A 22,234-nucleotide genomic window follows, 5' to 3' on the forward strand; every position below is an offset into this window, starting at 1 on the left:
TTATAATTTAGTAACAAGATTACTGACAGCAAATATAGTATGAATTGCTGACATAAGGTGAAAGAAAGCAAATTTAGGAATCTTCTTGTTGTTTAGTTGTATAGTCGTGTCCGATTCTTCGTGACCCCATGGACCAGAGCACGCCAGGCACTCCTGTCTTCCACTGCCTCCCACAGTTTGGTCAGACTCATGTTGGTAGCTTCGAGAACACTGTCCAACCATCTTGTCCTCTGTCGTCCCCTTCTCCTTGTGCCCTCAATCTTTCCCAACATCAGGGTCTTTTCCAGTGAGTTTTCTCTTCTCATGAATCTTAAGTCACTACAATTAATCATACTTACTCTGGGCAAATTCAGATTTATAGTCATAAAACAGAGCAAAAGGTTAAGGGATCCTATGATGAGCATTTATATTGTATAACAATCAAAAATTCCAATCAGTACCTATTTCTTTTTCACAAACATATAAATGTTGCTCAGTGCATGGTAATGCCATAAGTTTGCCTCCTCTAACCATCATAGCACATCCATTTGCTGTGGCAGGAAACTCCCATAACCTGATTAAAAATATGAAAAATAAGCTGGTAGAATTAACAATGCAGTTTATTTATACTCTCCGCATTACAAAATTTAAAAAAACAAACCAAACTGAATATCCCATACATTTCTGTACTCTTTAGAGCAGTATTCTCGATAATGCAGAACCAATTTGTTTACTTCAGAGGGCACCTTTATAATGTTGTATGTTGTCTAATTAAAAGCAAACAGGAAACTTTTCTAGAATATGTAGAAAAAACTGAAATCTAAAAGCAGAATGCAAACAAAAAGCAGATGGCATAGAAATTAGGGACATCTCTGAGAGTCCAGTTCCCAAATTAATACAGAACGGATGGAAAAATAACTCAATGCTAAACATAGCAGTGTGGTGTCACAGGAAAGTGGGACCAACTGCCTTTATATTACTGAACAGAACAAAAATCCAGTTATATTGATATACTGTGCGCGACCATGTCTATGCACATCATGCCAAATGTGGAAGTGACCTGGAAATACCATAAAGACATCAATGAAAGAGTGGAATGGAGGCAAGGGCAGAATGAGGTGTTTGCAGGCTTTTTCAATGGTTTTCTTTGGTACGCAAAACGTTAATGGGAGGCGACCTGTAAATTGGGAGGGGTGATCTCCCTAAACCTAAGAAATTAATAAATGTCAGAATCTAGCTAATATTTGGATAAGGAATGGAAAATGCAACCTGCTGAACTGTGCCAGATGAGGAATCCCTGGGTTGGTGCCTGCTAACTACGGTAGGTGCAGAGCCATTAAAAACCAAGTGGGCCATTGAGGATTTTGGCAATACAAATGAACTGTCCTCTCCACCACCCATCCTGATTCTGAGGAGTGAACAGAGACAGGACAATTAACGGGTGATGGGGAGGGGTGACTAGAAAAAGAGTAATTTCATAGGAGGCTTGGGTTTGGGGTGAAAAGTGTGCTGGGAAAGAGAAGAAAGACCAGCCCCCAAGAACTGCTGGGCAGGCAGAACCAACTTGGCTGCTGCCTGGAAGAGGCTTAATTAAGAGACAAGGGGCCATGACTGACTGCTGCTTTGGAACTAAGCATGGGCGTAGCCAGGGGGGCAGCTGCCCCCCCAGAAGCCAAAAGGGGGGGAAAGGTGTAAAAAACAGCTCGGCTGTTTTTTTATACAGCAGCAGCAGCAGCAGCAGTCCAGCTACTCCTCTGGCACTGCGGCGGAACAAGTGCCGCCATCCGCCTCTTTCCCTCCCGTCTCGGAGGGGCAGGACGCAGTGGGGGGCTCTCTTGTGATGTCACCCTCCTGGCGCCCCTCCCCCCGCGGCCGGTCACGCGCGTTCTGGGTGAAGGGCTGTGCCGGCGCCGAGAGGCCGAAGCGCGTGGGCATCCGGGCAGCCCCCTGGGCAGTGTGGCAGCACTGGGCGGCCCGCTGCCCATGAACCTGTTTGCGGCCTGGGAGGTGGACGGCTCCAGCCCCAGCTGCGTCCCGCGGTTATTCCCGCCTTCCTTGCGCTCGCTCCGGCGGGCCCTGCCGCCCCGTCAAGGCTCCACCTTCCGCCGCCCCAGCCAGGATGCTCACCCTCCGGGGGGCGTGGACGTAGACCATGCCTCCTGGGAGATCCCAGCCACGTCGTCGCCAGCCAGCCAATCGGGTGGCTGGGGGCGTGGCCGGGCCCCGTGGCTTGCCTCCCCCTCCCTAGTTTTGATCCTGGGTATGCCCATGGAACTAAGCTTGCTGAAGCTATTGGGGGGGGGATATGAGACACTCCTAGGGTAAAATGTTATGCACCCCCGTCATTGAAGATTTCCAGGGGTAAATGTGTTAATAAACCATATTTCTTAAAGGCACTAGCCTCCACTGTCTTTCCCTATGTAAGCTCCTGGAACCACTAGAATCTCACACTGCACATGGAGATTATGGTGACATGTAACAATATTATTCCATTATTCCATTCAAGCAAAACTGAAGGAAGGCAGTCACAAAAGAATGGGAAAATAATGTGTATCTTCCAGAGAAGAACTAGCTCCATCAGTCTGTAGGCCTTACCTTCCAAAATGCTTCTCATCACCAAAGCCTTCTTTAGCATCCTCTTCTGATGACAATTTGAGAGTTATAACTGAGCAAGAGTGTTATTAAAAACAATGCTCAATAGGTACTATGGAAGTAACTACGGAACTATGCTCTTTTCCTGCAACTGCTGAAATTGAATGCTTACCAGGAATAGTGCGATGGATCAACAGCTTCTCGGCCACCACTCCATTTCCATATACTCCCTTCCTGTAGCAAACCAATCCAACTCTGAGTTTCCAGCATAGTATTAAGCCACTTCTAGAAAAAGAAATCTTTTTTTAAAATAGCTTATCGAATTTAAGACCTAAACAAATATCTGGAATCTGTATTGGGAAGGATGGAATTCAACAGGTACTGTTGGTTGATGACAGATGCAAGCTACAGAACCCTGCTAGATAAAGGATCCTTGGGATGGCTTATGCAAAGTCATTAAAAGACAAAGGTGTTGACTGCCATCCATCAGTACATCAAAGGAAGGGTCTCAGGACTGTGAAAGACAGGGGTAATCAAGGTGATAGGGAGGGAGCAGGCTGTGCTCACATGAAAAAAAATGTGCCTCTAAAAATGTTCTTGGGATAGGGAGGAGTAGGGATGTGCTGGGAAGAAGATGGGGAACAAAAGCCAGAAATGATCTTGGCAGGCTGACTGAAGGGAGGCTGGGCTCTAGTGCTGCACTGCTGTGGGGAACATGCCCTTCTTGCAATAACTCCTTCCATCTAAATTGAGGTGTAAATATTGAATAAAACATATTTCTTAAAGCTACAACAGCTTCCACTGCATCTTGATTCTCAAAGGAGCACAGACTCTGGTTGGGCACCTAGAACTGTCCTGGAATCTTGCTACTGCTTGGCAGTCAGCAGGGTAGTGCTCAGCCTTTGTAACAATACTTAAAACACTGGTACAGGAGTTACAGCTCTTTAACCATGTACTTCAAGCCTTGATGGTAAATACAAGCAATTTTCCTCCCACTATTCCCTAGACTGCTTTTTAGCACCAGCTAGTTTACTCAAATGCAGCAATTGCAGTAGACTCATCTTGATGCTATTAGGGCCAGTTTCTTCTTCTTCTTCTTTGGCGATCACTCATAGCTGAGTAAGATTGTCTTCCATAAACATGATTTTAACAATGGGTCCGTAAGTGACTGTGGAGGCCAATTCTGGACCCACATGTCCTTCCACAGTGGGGACATTGGTTTCCAGGCGGGAGTTGAACACGGTGTGGATTTGCCAAGTGTGCCTTCCTCTTAGCACATTTCTCCCTTGCGTCCTGAGATCGAGTGTCTTCAAAGCCCATGACACCTTTGGTAAAGGCTGTTCTCCAACTGGAGCATTCGCAGGCCAGTGTTTCCCAGTTGTCGGTGTTTATATTACATTTTTTTAGATTTGCCTTGAGACAGTCTTTAAACCTCTTTTGTTGACCACCAGCATGACGCTTTCCATTTTTAAGTTTGGAATAGAGTAGTTGCTTTGGAAGACGATCATCAGGCATCCGCACAGTTTATCAGTGGGCTGGTAAACTTTTTAAAGGAACTGATGTAACTGAGGAATTAACCTAAATTGATTAAAGGGGGAAAATGCTACTCATCACAGCACCTATCCACTGGGCTAGATATAGCAGGAACTTCAAGGTACAAATCTACTTTGTTTTTTTCCTTGAGAGGGAATACTATTAGTTTTCTTTAGTTCTTAGCCATCCAGCTAGCCTTTTCCCTCCCTCTGTTGTACATACATATCTAGTTTGGCTAGAAAACTGTCTAGAGTCTAGACCCTGCTCGCCAGTCCCATTTCTGAAGCTTACATGCCTTCCACACCCTTCTGCCTTTTTGGCTTGAGCAATAGGGAGAGAAAACCATCTTCAATGGGTCAGATTTACCTTATGAATCTCCAGCAGCCTATTACCTCTTCAGTCTAATTGATTACATATCTGATCAAATGTAAAAAGTTTCAGTGCATTAAACTTAAATTGGTCCGTTTTAAATGTACTTATGCCTGTTCTTTTCAATGATCTGAGGTGTATCTGATTGGGTTTTTGCCTTTTTGAAATATTTCCAGCTCCATTTCCTGAAAATAGGAAGAAAGGTAGCCTAAACTGAAACTAGCAACGTTTAAACCTTTTACAGTATGTATTTTTGTAGTCTCAGATTTATCCCTGCACTAAAGTACAATACCTTTTCTTTTTCACTGTCAATCTTGACAAGGTTGACATCTTTGTAGTATGAACACCGTACACTTGCCTGTACGTGCTCCTGTTTCATTTCCTTTTCAAAATAATAGCAGTGCCCATCATAAAACCACCATGGGGCATTCTGTGGACATTTTGGATTCATGATGCCTGAAATGAAGAAAATTATAAGGAAACTAATGCTGATCTCTTACAGTGAGGGGGGAAAGTATTTGATCCCCTGCTAAATTTGCCCGTTTGCCCTCTGACGAAGAAATGACCAGTCCATAATTTCAATGGTAGGTTTATTGTAGCTGTGAGAGACAGAATAACAACAGGAAAACGAACAGTGCTTTTCTACTGAAGTTCATATTGTGTCTAGCCTTTTGTTTTATAGGGCCAAATGAGCTGCCTCCAGAGATATGTAGTTTTAGTCATCATGCCTTGTCTCTAAGCCTGTCTCAAATATGTTTCCTTAAAAACAGCACCAAGAAATCTCATAAGTATTTTGTAGCAACATCGCCACATTGTATCTGCTTTTAAATACCGTATTTTTGTTCCATAGGACGCACCTAGTTTTTTAGAGGAGGAAAACAAGAAAAAAATTTTTGCTTTCTTTGATGGAGCTAGGCGTGGCTCTGGTGCGGGCTCTGGTTTTGGGCGGGCTCTGGCTCTGTACGGGCTCTGGCTCTCGCATTCGCTCCATAGGACGCACAGACTCCCCCCCTTCCTTTTTTTGGGAGAGAAAAGGTGCGTCTTATGGAGCGAAAAATACGGTAAGCATCTTTTTGAATTTTCTATTGTTTTCTGTCATGGAGACTAATGAGCTCATCTAGCAAATACTGTATACAAATTGCTCGTTTTTAGTTTTGAGAAACTGCACAAAGATGAAAACTTCTATTTTGGAAATAAGAAGGGTAGAGGGTGTTGTGGGTAAAAATGTTCATGCAGATTGCACATGCTGGCGAACATATATCAAAACATCATGTTACAAGGAAAAATCTAAGGATAGAATTAAAAAAAAACCAACTACTTAGTTATTGTATTTGAGCAAGTGGCCTCATATGCATTTCATCCTGCTGTGGTTTTACACTTGGTTGAATTCAGTAGAAATACCCTTAACCTCACCTATAGTCAGTTATTTGCAAGGGTTCTACCAAGGCTTAAAGTCAACCAAAATTTTTCATAGCAAGACAGCTCTACCCTTGCAAAATAAACATTCTAGATTTTCATTTGTGCTTATACATAGACAAAAAAAAACCCACACAAATCTGTCCAAAGTAATACTGTACCTAATTCACACAGTTCTCCTTTGAATTGGCCAATACACTGCATCCTTTCTGGGCACTTGCCATTTACTGAATTACACCTGAATCCTCCCAAGCATTTTTTACAATCGGATGCACAGTTATAACCATAGAAATGAAAGTTACATTCTGTGTAGAGAATCGGATAAACATTATCACACACTTAAAACAAAATTATACAAAACCTCAGAGAAAGCTGAGTGAAGCAACGAAATGACAACGTCACCATCTAGCTGGCTTTTGCACAGAACCAGCTGATCTAAATGTTAATATGCAAAAGGGGTCATGGGAAACAGGGGAGTTGAGGATCTTGAGGCATCTGACGTTAATAAAGATGAAGGCTGATGTAACTGCTTAACTCGTTTTTTTAAAAAACAAAGATTGCTTAAGGTGAATTCCACCATTCCCAGTGAGAAAGCAATCAAACCATTTTAGAGAGAGAAGGGGCAGTAAGGAGAAAGCAGATAATCCTGGTTGACTCGTAACACAGACACATAGATCTTAATCTAAAGGCTGTGCCTAAAGCTTTATGCAGTAACTATGCTTTGCCTGCCTGCACCATATACTTAATTCTCAGAGTTGTTTAAAAATCAACCCCTCTTCCCAGGAACTCTGGAGAATTGTAGCTCTATGAGGGGAATAGGGGTCTCCTAACAGCTCTCAGCACCCTTAACAAATTACAATTCTTAGGATGCCATTGGGGAATATAGAGCTGTTTTAAATCATCATGCAGACAGAATCTCAGACTGCTGTGAAGCTAAACTAGGGAGGAGGGTGGAAGAGAGAAACAGAATGTAGGAACAAGTCATGAACATTCAAAATTCTTTTTTTGGTACCTAAAATAATGTAAATGAGTAAGTAAAGACTCCCAATTAAGACCAAGCGATACAGTACATGAGTGAAAGGAAGTAAAGACTAAGTGAGCAGAGTCTGAAGGACCAGTCCCTAAAACAAAGAAAAACAGGATAATCATATATGGGAAAATTATTGCTTCTGTAAGTCTCCTCCATTTAAATTGCAGGACTTAAAATCTCTTGCTTGAAGCTTGGGGGGGGGGTATTTTTTTAAAAGGGGGGCAATCCCTGTTGCAGGTAATTATACTGCACCCCACATAATACAGTTCTTTGAATGTGTGATGCAGCAGCTAAAAAAGCCCAATGCAATTCTGGGCGGCATCAATAGGAGTATAGCATCTAGATCTAGGGAAGTAATAGTACCACTGTATTCTGCTCTGGTCAGACCTCACCTGGAGTACTGTGTCCAGTTCTGGGCACCACAGTTCAAGAAGGATACTGACAAGCTGGAACGTGTCCAGAAGAGGGCAACCAAAATGGTCAAAGGCCTGGAAACGATGCCTTATGAGGAACGGCTTAGGGAGCTGGGTATGTTTAGCCTGGAGAAGAGAAGGTTAAGGGGTGATATGATAGCCATGTTCAAATATATAAAAGGATGTCATATAGAGGAGGGAGAAAGGTTGTTTTCTGCTGCTGCAGAGAAGCGGACACGGAGCAATGGATTCAAACTACAAGAAAGAAGATTCCACCTAAACATTAGGAAGAACTTCCCTACAGTAAGAGCTGTTCGGCAGTGGAATTTGCTACCAAGGAGTGTGGTGGAGTCTCCTTCTTTGGAGGTCTTTAAGCAGAGGCTTGACTGGCATATGTCAAGAATGCTTTGATGGTGTTTCCTGCTTGGCAGGGGATTGGTCTGGATGGCCCTTGTGGTCTCTTCCAACTCTATGATTCTATGATTCTATGTTCATGTCATGTCTTTTGGGGAAATCTCTGCATAAGGTCACTGCAACTGTGATTAACTGGGTTCCAAAAGTTTTAAATTTCTAAACTCTCTCAAATGTGTGTATTTCTTGATTTTATTTAAGAAATGTGTTTTCTGGTCCTATGTCGAGAAAACACAGTTATGGCCAGGCTTTAGAAGTCCACGTATGACAGTTGGCATGTGCACTGGAGGCTTTTCCTACATCACCACTATCCATTTTAGTCACAAGAACCCCAAAATGGGTAGTTAATATAGTAAAGAGATGCAGCAAGAAAGGAGAACTTGTGAACTTCCCCCTGGCTTCCAGATATGTGCATGAAAGCACTTTCTGCATGGGGTTCATTAGATCCTGACTTATGAGTTTTGAATGTAAGCGAGATACGGCTTTGGCTAAGACATGAAATCTAAAACTGGGGAATGAAATAGAATTACGTTTTACAGCTCAGATTTAAAATGGGAGCTATTTAGACTACAATAAGAACAAATACGCAAGCTTTTCAAACTAAATCAGAACTTGCATAGTGAAGAAAAATGAAACATCCCTATAAGACCCATAATACTTTGCAAATACTTTTAGAGTACTAGTGCATTTTAAAAGCTGTTTACTAGTTTTTATTTCAGGCGCACAAACATACCACGTCTTACGTATGAAGTTGCAGTTTCATCATAAGTAACAATTATATCAACACCTCTTGTTCTTCTGTAGTATCGGTAATCTTTCACTATTCCTGTGCAGCTGGCATCATTTAAGCAGTCTAATGCAGCGGTGGAAAAGGAGGTATAAAAGTGGGGTTCTAATGGTCCTGACAAAAACTGGTCAGTATAGACATCAAAAAGATTTTCCACTGAGGTGAAAAGAAAAAAGAGGGAGGGGGCAGGAATTGTCTTTACTATCCATTCTAATAGAAATATGCTTTGAATAATTCTCAAATAAAGTTTACAAGACATTCTTTTTATCCTAGATAGTCCATTGTTTGGCAGTGCAACACCCTCAGCCCCCCACACTGAGCATTCAGAACATATACACGCCAGAAATACTCTAAGTGGAATTCTTATAACAGAATTTTCATCACCTTCAGAACTCTACTGTGCGGTTTACCTTCAATTCTCTTGCAAATGAATTTGTGTTTTTCCTCACAATTTAGTCTCAGAGTAGTTTGGCTTACTGAATCAAGACCCACACATCTTCCAGCTGGGCTCCCTTTAAGTTCCAACCTGTAAGAAAAAGACATGACTAACTGAAATAGACACAGATATGCACATTTCTCTTACATCTTATAAAAAACTTTTCAGCCACCTTACAGACCACAACAATAATAAACCAGGAGCAGCCAGAGGAGGAGTGGCACCATGCTCCTGGCCTCCAACAACAGAGTTGCTGCAGCTTACTGGGAGGGAGAGGGGCATTCTACAGAGTGCATTGACTCCTCAACCATACAGCACCAACCTTCTCTGTTACCTTGCCTGTCTCCCTCCTTGTAAGCAGCAGTGACTTCACAACCAGGTGCATGATGTCACTCCTCCTCACTGGCTGCTCCTAGAAGGAAACATTAAAAATAAACCCAGTCTGACATGCCATCTGGACTGGACTACTGTAACACACTCTTTACAAGAAAGCAGAGAGACCCTTCGCATCCTGGTTATCACCTGTTTGATTTACTCCCATCCGGACATCGGTACAGGACTCTATATACAAAAACGTCTAGGCACAGGAATAGCTTTTTTCCTTGTGCCATCAAATTGTTGAATCTGTAGTTGTGGGTGAAAGGGAGGTCAGTTGGTGGTATGGGGTTTTTTCGCTGTGCTGTTGTAATGTGAGGGGAATAGTGTTTGTATGAGGTACGTTTTTCTTTACATTGCAATATAGTCAAAGCAAAATTCCAAGTATGGTTGATACTTGGCCAATAAATTATTCTATTCTGCTCTATTCTATTCTATTCTATTCTATTCTGGGGCAGCAGTTAAAAACCATCCAAGAACTTCTACCAGTGTAAAACACCACCACTAAAACTTTGATTGGGGCAAGTACTGTACAAGACATGCAGTTTTCAAGTGAAATTCAAGGTGTCAGCTATTACTTCTAAAGCCTTAAACAGCTTAGGACAAAGCTTCTTGCAGTTTGTCTCCAACCAAGTGGAGCTGTCCATCCTTTAAGATGTGTGACACATCCCTCCCACATGTGCCAACACCTTCTAGGCCTAGCTTTCTCTATGGCAGGCACATTCCACATGTGCAATTCCTTGTTCCAAGAGATTACCTTCCTATTTGTGTTTCACCAGCATTTCAAGACATTTCTTTTTAAACAAGACTTTGATTCTGTTGTTGCTTAATTTATATGCCATTTTCATTTTGAGAATAAATGAATTTAATGTATTTATTATTAGCTCTGGATTTCTGTGCTCTTTCTGCCTTTGCTTTCCCCCCTCTATATAATAATAATAGTAATAGTAATAATAATAATAATTTATTATTTATACCCCGCCCATCTGGCTGGGTTTCCCCAGCCACTCTGGGCGGCTTCCAACAGAAAAAGAAAACACAGTAATCTATTAAACATTAAAAGCCTCCCTGAACAGGGCTGCCTTCAGATGTCTTCTAAAAGTCTGGTAGTTGTTTTCCTTTTTGACATCTGTTGGGAGGGCGTTCCACAGGGCAGGCGCCACCACCGAGAAGGCCCTCTGCCTAGTTCCCTGCAACTTGGCTTCTCGCAACGAGGGAACTGCCAGAAGGCCCTCGGTGCTGGACCTCAGTGTCCGCGCAGAATGATGGAGGTGGAGACGCTCATTCAGGTATACTGGACCGAGGCCATTTAGGGCTTTAAAGGTCAGCACCAACACTTTGAATTGTGCTCGGAAACGTACTGGGAGCCAATGTAGATCTTCCAAGACCGGTGTTATGTGGTCTCGGCGGCCGCTCCCAGTCACCAGTCTAGCTGCCACATTCTAAATTAGTTGTAGTTTCCGAGTCACCTTCAAAGGTAGCCCCACGTAGAGCGCATTGCAGTAGTCCAAGCGGGAGATAACTAGAGCATGCACCACTCTGGCTAGACAGTCTGCAGGCAGGTAGGGTCTCAGCCTGCGTACCAGATGGAGCTGATAAGACAGCTGCCCTGGGCACACAATTGACCTGCACCTCCATGGACAGCTGTGAGTCCAAAATGACTCCCAGGCTGCGCACCTGGTCCTTCAGGGGCAGTTACCCCATTCAGAACCAGGGAATCCTCCACACCTGCCCGCCTCCTGTCTCCCACGAACAGTACTTCTGTCTTGTCAGGATTCAACCTCAATCTGTTAGTCGCCATCCATCCTCCAACCGCCTCCAGGCACTCACACAGGACCTTCACTGACTTCACTGGTTCTGATTTGAAAGAGAGGTAGAGCTGGGTACCATCCGCATACTGAACACCCAGCCCAAACCCCCTGATGATCTCTCCCAGCGGCTGCATGTAGATGTTAAAAAGCATGGGGGAGAGGACAGAACCCTGAGGCATCCCACAAGTGAGAGCCCAGGGGTCTGAACACTCATCCCCCCCCACCACTTTCTGAACATGGCCCAGAAGGAAGGAGCGGAACCACTGTATAACAGTGCCCCCAGCTCTCAACCCCTCTAGACGGTCCAGAAGGATGTTATGGTCGATGGTGTCAAAAGCCGCTGAGAGATCCAGCAGGACTAGGAAACAGCTCTCACCTTTGTCCCTAGCCCGCCGGAGATAATCGACCAGTGTGACCAGGGCCGTTTCAGTCCCATGATGAGACCTGAATCCCGAATGGAAGGGATCCAAATGGTCCGCTTCTTCCAGGCGTGCCTGGAGATGTTCAGCAACCACTTGCTCAATCACCTTGCCCAAGAATGGAAGATTTGAGACTGGGCGATAGTTGGCCATATTAGCCGCATCTAAAGATGGTTTTTAAAGAAGCGGTTTAATGACCACCTCTTTCAGCGGGTCTGGGAATACTCCCTCATAGAGGGAAGCATTTACCACCCCGCGGAGCCCATCGCCCAGCCCTTCCCGGCTCGCTTTGGTAATTATTTTAGATATATTATTTTTGCTTTCATTGTTGTGTTACAGTGCGTTGGAGTTGTTTATAGTTTGCCTCTGCAGACAATTAGGAATACAGACTTCCACAATTATAAACTGATGCATTTTAAAAAAAACATTTTTATGATTTTATTGTATAGTTTTATGTTTCTATTGTTGTACCAATGCAATGCTTTAGCAGCTGATTTCATATTTGACCAAATCCATATGGATTTTTGCTTCCTGCTATTCAGCCCAGTCCACAAAATGTCATGAGGGTTTACAGAGAACAACCAGTCCTGCCAAAATACAAGAGACAGTAAAACAATTTGGGATGCAACAATATTTGATGGCTATATTAGCCTTCTGCTGAATTTTACAAGGTCAGAGTAGAGCTAACAGTATTTTAAACCACATAAAAGGAACTCCCCCAAGCCCTGGGGTACAGGTCCTGGCAAAGGCTTCTGTAAGCTCCAGCTAGAAAAGATGGCTTCCTACCTCTTCTGAGATAACACAGATAGGATCCCTAGCCCCAAGCTGGGAGAATTTTAACAAGTTGGCAGCAACTGCATGACAAGACAGGCTCCAATACCTGGAGTTTGTGTTTGGCTCTGGCTCATGGCAAAAATGGGATTTCCATTTTCCCAACTTCCCGAACTACCGGTAGGACATTTTGGTTTTGAATTCTCTCAGTTTCAATATTTGCTGGCATTGCTCAGCATTACTATCAATTTCTAGCACAAGAGGGCAGCATCCACAAGTCGAATGCTGGGCACAAACACATCCCCCCCCCCGCCCCATAACTCAACATACTTTGAAACTTTATACAGTTATTCTTAAATAGAAAGCTCAGTTCAAATCACAGTTTTTTATTATAAGTTTTTCCTGTTTTTGATAGACAACGCCAATCCCAGGTTCAATTTGTAACTGGGTTTAGTAAACTAAGCAGTTTCCACACACACACCAAGCTACAGATAGCAGCTCAGTTTATTCCAAACAAAATTGACTGTTCATAACTCACAAAGAACTTTCTAGAGGTATACAATACTTGTGAAATAAATAGCTCACCTCTTGTATGAGCATACTTTTATGTAATAAACTAGCAATCAGAGCCAGATATTGCAAGAATTTGTCTAATAACTTTCTGAATAAAACACCTTATGATTTAAAATGAGACCTCTTGAAGACCTACCTGTTTGAGACTCAAAAACATAGTGGGACTTAAAAGCAAGTCCTACTGAATTGAATGGGGCTTACTCCCAGGGAAATTTGCAGCCTTACTCTCTCTTGAAGAAGAGACACACACTGTAGGGAACTCTCTGACCTCTGTTGTTGGCACTGATAAGCAGACACCCCTGACATTATAAAAGCAAAGAGAATTGCGGGCCAGGGTGGAGAAAAACAGTGTCAAAGACAGCCACAGCACCTCTGAAAAGAGAACTAGTTGGAAGAATGAGCCAGAAGGAACACTGGTGTAAATCAGACCTGGCCCACAAAGTTAGGGATATTTGATTTAGTCAAGGAAACCTAATTAGCAAAGACCTTCACTTGAAAGTGTATGTGGTGTAGGGAAAGACACTCACAGCACCTTGGGACTCGAGCCAGACTGGGGCTGCATCTTTTGATGCTGCTGCCACAGCACAATCATCACACTCATAACTGTTATTAAAACACAGTAGGTTGTAGTAATGACAGGGGCAAATATCAGAAAGCCAAACCAATGCCCAAACTATGCTGATATTCTGTTTAAAATTTACAAACCCTGCTTTTAACTGAAGCATTTTCAAAATAGTAACACACACACACACACACACACAGCCATATAAAATCTACCACTAGATCTCCATTATTTGTGTTTTGCCATAGGGATGGGTAGATACCATTTCACTTGTGCTTTCAATCCATACGAGGTCTGTACTTCTGAATCTTCTGCAATATTTCCGAGAATTTGCCCAGCTGATGCTGACACTGCTGAAGTAATAGCATCCATTTCCCCAGTATTTCCAACCAGAAAATCGTGGACACCATGCACTGCTCATAGCTAATCAAAACACAAATAAACAACAGATAACATTTCAGTCTGTATGCTGTAATAAGATTTGTCACATGCAAGGACCACAATGCAGGGGTGAAACCATGCTTTATTTCACCTGAGTCAAAGACCCAGTTTGGCAGCCTCCCATGTGTATTTGCCTACACACACACAGAGGCTGAGAACCTCAATGGCGAGGCAAAAAATGGCTAGCCTCCTCCATAGCTACGGCTCTGTACAATGCATGCCTATAATATTAGTTTCGCTGTTATGCAAAAGCAAATAGTTCACCCAGGATCCACTCAAATTTCTCCCCAGATTTCTCTGTTTTAAATTGCCTGGTTGTATTTGCAGAAGGGGACAATTGCATTCCCAACCCACTAACCTTGTGTGTGTTGTTGTTGTTGTTTGCAGACTTTAGGCTTATCCACACTTCTACTTGTCCCATGTCTAGAAAGCATAGGTCCGAAATGTTTTCTACTTGTTCCATGTTTTCCAGGCACAGGTCCAAGTGGTGAGGCTTTTTTTTTGTCCCACCGCTTTCCCAAGGAAAACCTGTTGTTTACCATTGAATCAGAATAAACATGAATCCACACCAAAAAAACCCAACTGTTTCTTCTGATTCAGCAGTAAACAGGAGGTTTTCCCAGAGGAAAACGGTGGGACAAATGGAAGTGTGGATGAGCCACACTTCATACTACTGTGTATAGATGCGCTGTCACAATTTTCAGTTTAATTTCTTCTCTTACTGGTTCCAGTGCTCAACAGGACATATATGCTTTCATTAAAAAGCCATGCAAAAAGGAATCTGAAGTGAAGGCAGAAATCAATCACAAGTACATTGCAAAGTAGTTTAAGCAAAGCATCTATGACAAATGGTCACAGATCCACTTGATGGTTTATCAGGCACAAGAAAGACTCTGGAATTGCTTTCATTATTTGTTTTGTTATTTTGAATTTTTCCTGCAGCACCAATATCCAAAAGGATTGAATTTTGGGCCATTCCCACATGTGGAGGTATGTGCCTGTGGAGGTGCAGCCTCTGTGTACAGACTAGGAGGCATTGATAGGACAGGGATGTCTTTAACTTCTGAAGAAGTGTGCATGCACATGAAAGCTCATACCAAAATAAAAACTTAGTTGGTCTTTAAGGTGCTACTGAAGGAATTATTTAACTTATGCAAAGGTGTTCACACCTTGGCTAGAGACAAATTGGGAATGGTTTAATTATTTCAATCTGTGTGAAACCATTTTAGGAAACAATGCATCAAAGTAGAAGATACATATACATTTTCAACAATGTCACATGGAATACAGATTAAAAACCCAGCACTGGAAATGCAGCGAGTGCACAGTAAACAGGAGTATGAACACAGCTGCTAACTCTCCTTCAAATTCTGACAAGCGGAGGGCTTGGAAGATGGGTGAGGATTTTTCTCAGTTGCATAGAACTTTGTATTAGAAAAATTGCAATAATCTCTCCTGATTTTTCTCATTTTATCCAAGTATCCATGTGAGTAATCACTGTCTCTCTTTCAAGGCCTCTGCTGAAGGGCTTGAGGAAGAGTTTTCTGTCACTTGAGGTGAAGTTTTAATATGGGACGAAACAGTAGGTGAAACTTCCAGTTTCAGCCTTCTCTGGGTGACAATGCACATAAGAGAAATCCCAGCCTCTCTATGAAGCATTCTGCACATGCTAAAGAACTTAGGCAGGGTAAGAAGCGATTATTAAGGGGGGGGGGGACCCAACAGGATGCTTAATGAGACAAGTCAACAGTTGTGGCCCACTGTCCTGTGTAATCACACACTGCAGGAACGTGTAAAATGGAAGACAGAAGGTGAAAACTGCAGCAAACTGCACATGCACCAATTCCAAAATTAATTTTAGGAATTCTACAAATTAAGCCATAAGGAAGAACACAGCCACCAAAAACAACTCACAACCCACAGGTAGAACTGGAGGCATCCATTCCTACCACACTCAATTCTTAACAAGGGGTTTAAACAAGGCAGCTTAGTAAGAGCATACAGGTCACATAAACTGGCAGAATGAGTGTACACATAGCACAAGAGGCATCTCATAGTGGATAAACTTGTCAGAATCTACGTGGTGGCTCAAAGATAGAGGCATGTCACCCACAATTTATGTGCTTGCTGCAGAAAACATTTGTGTACCCATGGCAACCGTGTATGCATATAAGTATGCAGCCACTATCAACCACTGAAGAATAGGTGATGGAAGAAACCTATTGGGAATTAATCAAGTGCAACACTGTAGATGTCAAAATGTGAAAATACCAGCTCAGTCACATAGCTAAAATGTTACTGAGACAGAAAGCAGGTATGCCTGGGCTGTTGCTACAAGCTTTCCCAAACTAAGGTATGTCATGTGCAATGAGGAGTTAGGAATAACACTGTTTATATTTATTGGGGCTTCTTGAAAGTTTTTTTTTAAAGTTTATATTTAGTTTTGCACTGCAGAAAGAGTTCTTCTCTGCTCCCAATTCATCCCCTACTAGCTTTGTTCAAGTACCTCGATCACAAATAGTAGGCGAATCCTGAGCTCTACAAGAATGAAAATTATCACAAACTCCAGTGTATGGATTGCATAATTCATCACCATAACATCCACTGCAAACAGAGGAACAGTTCCTTCCAAAGTAACCCAAGGAGCAATCTATGAAAAATAATAAAAAGGACATAAAAATAATCATATTTGCCTTCCACAGTTCTCTGTTTCTTCTCCTGGTCATCTAATACTTAGGTTTTATTTCATTTCAGAAATTATAAACCATTATACAGAGAATACCCAAATAGTGTACAGAATATCTATTCCTCTTTCCCTTTTATGCCAAGCTCTCTCAAACTCTTTCTTCACACTATCAAAATACTTTCCACAAAGATTCTGCTCTTGAAATGAGAATGCAAGCTATCAAAATGAATGTTTGCTCAAAATGGAGCATTTTAGTTTTAAATTTCTATTTCTCTCAGTTGAAACCTTTTCATTTAAGGCAAAGAACTCACATTCTGATTACAACTCAGAATGCTCAGTCCCTAGTTCTATAAACTGTATCAGTCAGTTTTTCTGTTATCACATAATAATAAAATAATAATAATAATAACTTTTATTTATACCCCGCCCTCCCCAGCCAAGGGTGGCTAACATCAGGTATAAAAACAATTGATTAAAATACAACTTAAAAACAGGATTAAAATACAACTTAAAAACAGGATTAAAATACAACTTAAATGCAGTCTCATTTTAATGGAAGCCCAGTTTGGGGGGAGAAAATATCAAATCTTCACCAAGGCTAACTATCCAGACTGGTTCTATGTGGGCCAGAAAAAAAGCCAGGGAAGTCTCCAAATAGGGGTTTCCTCACAGAAGGAAAAGGACGGGGGGGGGGGATCAGGCTGATTCCAAGCCAAAGGCCAGGTGGAACAACTCTGTCTTACAGGCCCTGCGGAAAGAAATCAGATCCCGCAGGGCCCTGGTCTCATGAGACAGAGCATTCAACCAGGCCGGAGCCAGTGTTGAAAAGGCCCTGACCCTGGTTGAGGCTAATCTGACTTCCTTAGGGCCCGGGACCTCTAGAGCAGGCATCCCCAAACTTCGGCCCTCCAGCTGTTTTGGACTACAATTCCCATCATCCCTGACCACTGGTCCTCTTAGCTAGGGATCATGGGAGTTGTAGGCCAAAACATCTGGAGGGCCGCAGTTTGGGGATGCCTGCTCTAGAGTGTTGCTATTTGTGGATCTTAAGGTCCTCCACGGGGACATAATACAATACTGTGAGCTGCAATCTACAAATATTTGGCCAACCTGATTTGACATATGCTGCAGACCAGGGCTCCTCACTTTTTAGCAATACAGTTCCTCTAGCAATCGCATAGGCATTATTCCAGATAGTGATCCCTGTACATTGTTCTCTAAGCTCCAAGCACGCTGCCTTTGCAGAAATCAAATCTGCATGTACTTGAGATACAGAGCCTGGTGGTGATAGAAGCACCTTTCCTTTGTGTTCCTGATACCGGTCAACACCTGCAATAGGAAAAAGAATCCACACAGTAATGCAACCAATTTAAATTACCGTAGTTGCACAAAATTGCCAGACTCACACTGGAATCAATTCCCAGTATATATGAAAAGTGTGCAAATGCCAGTTAGGATTTGGCACACATCTTTACTTCAAGCGTCATGTAACACTGTAGGCTTTTATCATTACTACAAAGTAAAAACAGCAAGAATAGGTGGAACAGTTATTCAAAGTTACATATCACAAGAATTATCAACTCCCACAGGGTCAACAGTGGCAAGCTGTTCAGTTAAATGGTCTATAGATGAGCCCTGTTGAGATTTGACTTTTTGTCCTATATGGAAGATTTATCTTATTTTTAGTCGATTGGTAGCAATGCTCCCTGTGAGGTGTTATTAGACATGTTGGTGGCTGGGTTAACTGCCCACAGGGTGAGAGTTTTTTGGTGGTAAAGGTAAAGGTATCCCTGACCATTAGGTCCAGTCGTGACCGAGTGGGCTTGCGGCGCTCATCTCACATTATTGGCCGAGGGAGCTGGCGTACAGCTTCCAGATCATGTGGCCAGCATGACAAAGACGCTTCTGGCGAACCAGAGCAGCACACAGAAACACCGTTTACCTTCCCACCAGAGTGGTACCTATTTATCCACTTGCACTTTGACGTGCTTTCGAACTGCTAGGTTGGCAGGAGCTGGGACCAAGCAACGGGAGCTCACCCCATCACGGTGATTCGAACCGCCAACCTTCTGATCAGCAAGCCCTAGGCTCTGTGGTTTAACCCACAGCGCCACCCGCATTGTTGGTGGAGAAGGGCTTCAATGAGAGATGGGGAGAGGGTGTTTGCATTGCTCGAGGTGAGAGAAGGGATGGAAATTATTGGGGTTGAGCTTTTCGCCTGCTGCCTTGTACATATGCACTGGTTGTTAAATGGAATTGATTGGACAGAGTAAGTTGTTCATGCATGAAGAGTATGATTATTGAGTGACTCAGTATAATAGTTGGTTCCTGAATTCCAGATTTGTATTTTTATATATGAAGACACCTAGTTTTGTAGTATTTATGATACTACTAAGGTACTTGACGTATTTTTTTATATTATTTTTTGTTTTTTGCTTATGTATACTGTGTGGATATATTTACTCCTTAATTCTCTTATTTAAAATGTATCATATATTAATAGCAGTTGGATTGGATGTGGAATCTGTATGTAATATATTTTGAGCCAGATTAAACTAACTGGTCTGGTCCTGCTACTGGAAGCCAATGTGAAGACTTCTGGTAGCACACCAGTGCTTTCCCCACCTCTCTTCCCCACACATGCCTCAGCTGGCTCTAGGAGGGTCAGGGAAACACGCAGAACAATTAGTAGAGTGAGGGAGAGATTGTTCCATCAGGCATACAGAATGTTTTAAAAGGAGCAATGTTGAATTCCTCCCTTTGATTTCTGTTGAGATGTAAACCGCTTAGAGATTTTCTGAAATATTAAGTGATATACCAATTCAATAAATGAACAAACAACCAAACAAGAGATTTCTCTGAATATACAGGCAAGCCATAAGAATCACAAGTATGAAAGTGGCCCAGAAATCATTTATACTTACTCCCTGCTCTAGATTTATTCATTGTAATTCAACTGTGCAATAAAGTCTGCATTTGGATTATTTCATCACATACCATGCCAGTGGGTTAGGAAAAAGCTAACCACTTGAATAACTGTCTGGAAATCACAGATAAATTGGAAAAATTTAATGAATTAAAAACCTGTAAAAACCAAACTCACCTGTATTTCGCTTGCAGATCCAATGGGCCTTTTCATTGCAATGCAAAGCAACCAAGTGACGTTTGGAAACTTTTACACAATGCACAGTATTTGGCTGGGCTGGGGACGATAGCTGAAGCCTTCCCAATTGGATTTTAATACAACAAAAGAGAAAAATTACAGTGAAAACATGACTGCAAAAATATGCTCTTTCAAAATACTGATGTCAGAGATCACACTGATATTGTAATGCCTTCTGTCTCCAGTACATTGCCCTTCCTCCTGGAAAGGGCTTTTCCAGATGTATGCCCCCTGAGCTCCTGGTTAAGTGGCATGCCCCAGGAGAACCACTGGGACCTCTAAGACAGAAAGAATTACTAAAGGGTTCTCTCTGGGAACTTAAGACTTTGCATGAAAAACAGTTATATTCATGGCTCTTTTTATGGCATGCCTGCTGGTTTCTTGGCCCCTCTAACAATGACCTACAAAGCAGTACTATTAATATTCTATGGAAATATAAACATAAGAAAAGTTTTGTGAATACCAATGCTAACAGGCCTTGCTGCCACATTAAAAGGGGGTGGGGGGAGGCTGTTGCTTAAACACTCTGGCTTACCATAGTCCTATGTTCCTCAGCATCTTTTTAATGTTTTTTCATTATTATTATTCTCTATTTGTTTACCTATGTACTCCCCATGATATCAATAACACAAAATTCCAATATACAGGATGAATGAAATATATAAGTGGTAAAAGAAAGAAAAAATACACTTGCATAGTTACAAACACCCCTGACACAATCATATCAGAGGAAAACAAATCAGACTTTAATTGTGTTTTTTCATGTTCACATCTTACCAAGAAAGCCTCATATTTGCTGGTGTACCTTCTGACCATGAAAAAGTATTAATATCTTCCAAGTTATTCAATCCGGTCCAAAAATCATCCAAAGGTAAAGCTAAGATCCAGTTCTGTGGAAAAACAATGGCAAAGTTTAAGATACTTTGACATACAAACCGTATCGGCAAAAACATACTCACCTGGACCTCACATCTCTTTTATTTATTTTATAATTTATCTTCTCTAATACTTTTTATGATCATACCTTACAAGCCTTCCTAGATATTACATCGCTTAAATAATGTTGTTTCTACTTGTACAGTACTCTGAGCATTAGTTCAAAGATAGTAATGTTCCTGACATTCATAAGAAAACATTTGTTGGCTCAAAGAAGTTAAATAATTTGTGATGTCACATGGGAGTACAGAGAAAAAGATCAAGAAGTTATTGTTGCTCATCTGTTTCTAAGTAAGAACAAATCTTGTGTGAACAACTAGTAGTTATCGTCTACCCTTGAGTTACAGTAAAACCATTTCCGATTTTATCAGGTTTCATTGATGTAACTCAAAAAGAGCATCATCTGCTCATCTGTTGCATAATTCGTATCTAAGACTGTAATATAAACTGCAATACAGTGGTCCCTTGACTTACGAACTTAATCCGTTCCGAATGCACATTCGTAGGTCAAAAAGCGCGTAAGTCGAAACGCAGCTTCCCATAAGAAAAAAAATATTCGAAAAAATTGTAAGTCGAGGAAACCGCATTAGAAAATTCGTAAGTCAAGGAAACCACATTTAAAGCCGCCAACAGTTTGCATTCGGATGTAGAAAATTTTGTAAGTGTGCAGCCATTTGTCCCGTTCGTAAGTCGAAACTGTTGTAAGAATTTTGAGGTCATATATATAATAAATGTTCATAAATGTACCAAGCAAACAGTACAGGAAGACAGGCCTGAAAACCATTTTGATTCTCCCAAAACAACCAAATGTTTCTCTGCAAGGAGAGAAGGGGGGTGAAGGAACTTTCTCATTGTCTCAAGAATTAAAGTGATTTCCATCTCAAAGGAATGGCCAGGCTACCCAGGAAAAGGCAAACTAAGAACTTTGTTAAATTAATAAGTTACATAGTAAGACAGGATAGACAGGACTTCACATTAATATCTCCTCCCAGCAAAGCATTCACCAACAATACTTGAATTTACATATTGACAACCGAGAAATTCCAAGACATCGAGAAATTCTGTAATCAGGGTACCATCTGTAGAAGATTCACAAGTATTCTGTCTATTGAAAAAATGTTAACCTTTTAAGAGTTCACAAGTACTCTGTTTACTGGAAATGTTAATCTTCCTTTCCCGCCTTTTTGCTCCATCCACTTACATGTACAACTAAAGATATATAATGGGAAATGTTCTTTTGTTCGGGATTCCTCTTGCCATCTCTGCTTTTGGTGGTGGGGGGGACCTCTGTTATAGCAGACCTCTGTCTTTTTTAAATAAAAATCATGCTTTGCTTTACAAGCCCTGGGTTTTGGTCTTTGTCATTTTATCCCAACCAAAAGGAGCCTAGGTCTATCTGCTCCTTAGAGGATTTCAGTCCTCCTTATGAGGCTGATCTCCCTTTAAGGTAACTTATTAATTTTTATAGCAAAACCTACGGATGTCGAGTCATTCGTAAATCGAGGGCCCACTGTACTGTCAAATGTCTTGT

General features: G+C 41.8%; 1 protein-coding gene across 1 annotated transcript in view; it reads right to left on the reverse strand.

Annotated features, from left to right (window-relative positions):
* The window catches only part of LOC118080310 (uncharacterized), a 76,913-nt gene that overhangs the window by 49,040 nt on the left and 5,639 nt on the right, over window positions 1-22,234 (reverse strand). Inside the window, exons 3-14 of the mRNA XM_060271698.2 lie at window positions 20,545-20,657; window positions 19,708-19,826; window positions 17,715-17,933; window positions 16,425-16,568; window positions 13,740-13,900; window positions 12,043-12,158; window positions 8,941-9,056; window positions 8,477-8,686; window positions 6,051-6,194; window positions 4,766-4,929; window positions 2,744-2,856; window positions 441-553 (exon numbers count right to left, since the gene is read on the reverse strand). Of these exons, the coding sequence (XP_060127681.1) occupies window positions 441-553; window positions 2,744-2,856; window positions 4,766-4,929; window positions 6,051-6,194; window positions 8,477-8,686; window positions 8,941-9,056; window positions 12,043-12,158; window positions 13,740-13,900; window positions 16,425-16,568; window positions 17,715-17,933; window positions 19,708-19,826; window positions 20,545-20,657 (1,732 nt within the window). The remainder of the gene's footprint in view (window positions 1-440; window positions 554-2,743; window positions 2,857-4,765; window positions 4,930-6,050; window positions 6,195-8,476; window positions 8,687-8,940; window positions 9,057-12,042; window positions 12,159-13,739; window positions 13,901-16,424; window positions 16,569-17,714; window positions 17,934-19,707; window positions 19,827-20,544; window positions 20,658-22,234) is intronic.

The sequence above is a fragment of the Zootoca vivipara genome, chromosome 2, assembly GCF_965207765.1.
Source record: "Zootoca vivipara chromosome 2, rZooViv2.hap1.1, whole genome shotgun sequence".
NCBI lineage: Eukaryota > Metazoa > Chordata > Lepidosauria > Squamata > Lacertidae > Zootoca > Zootoca vivipara.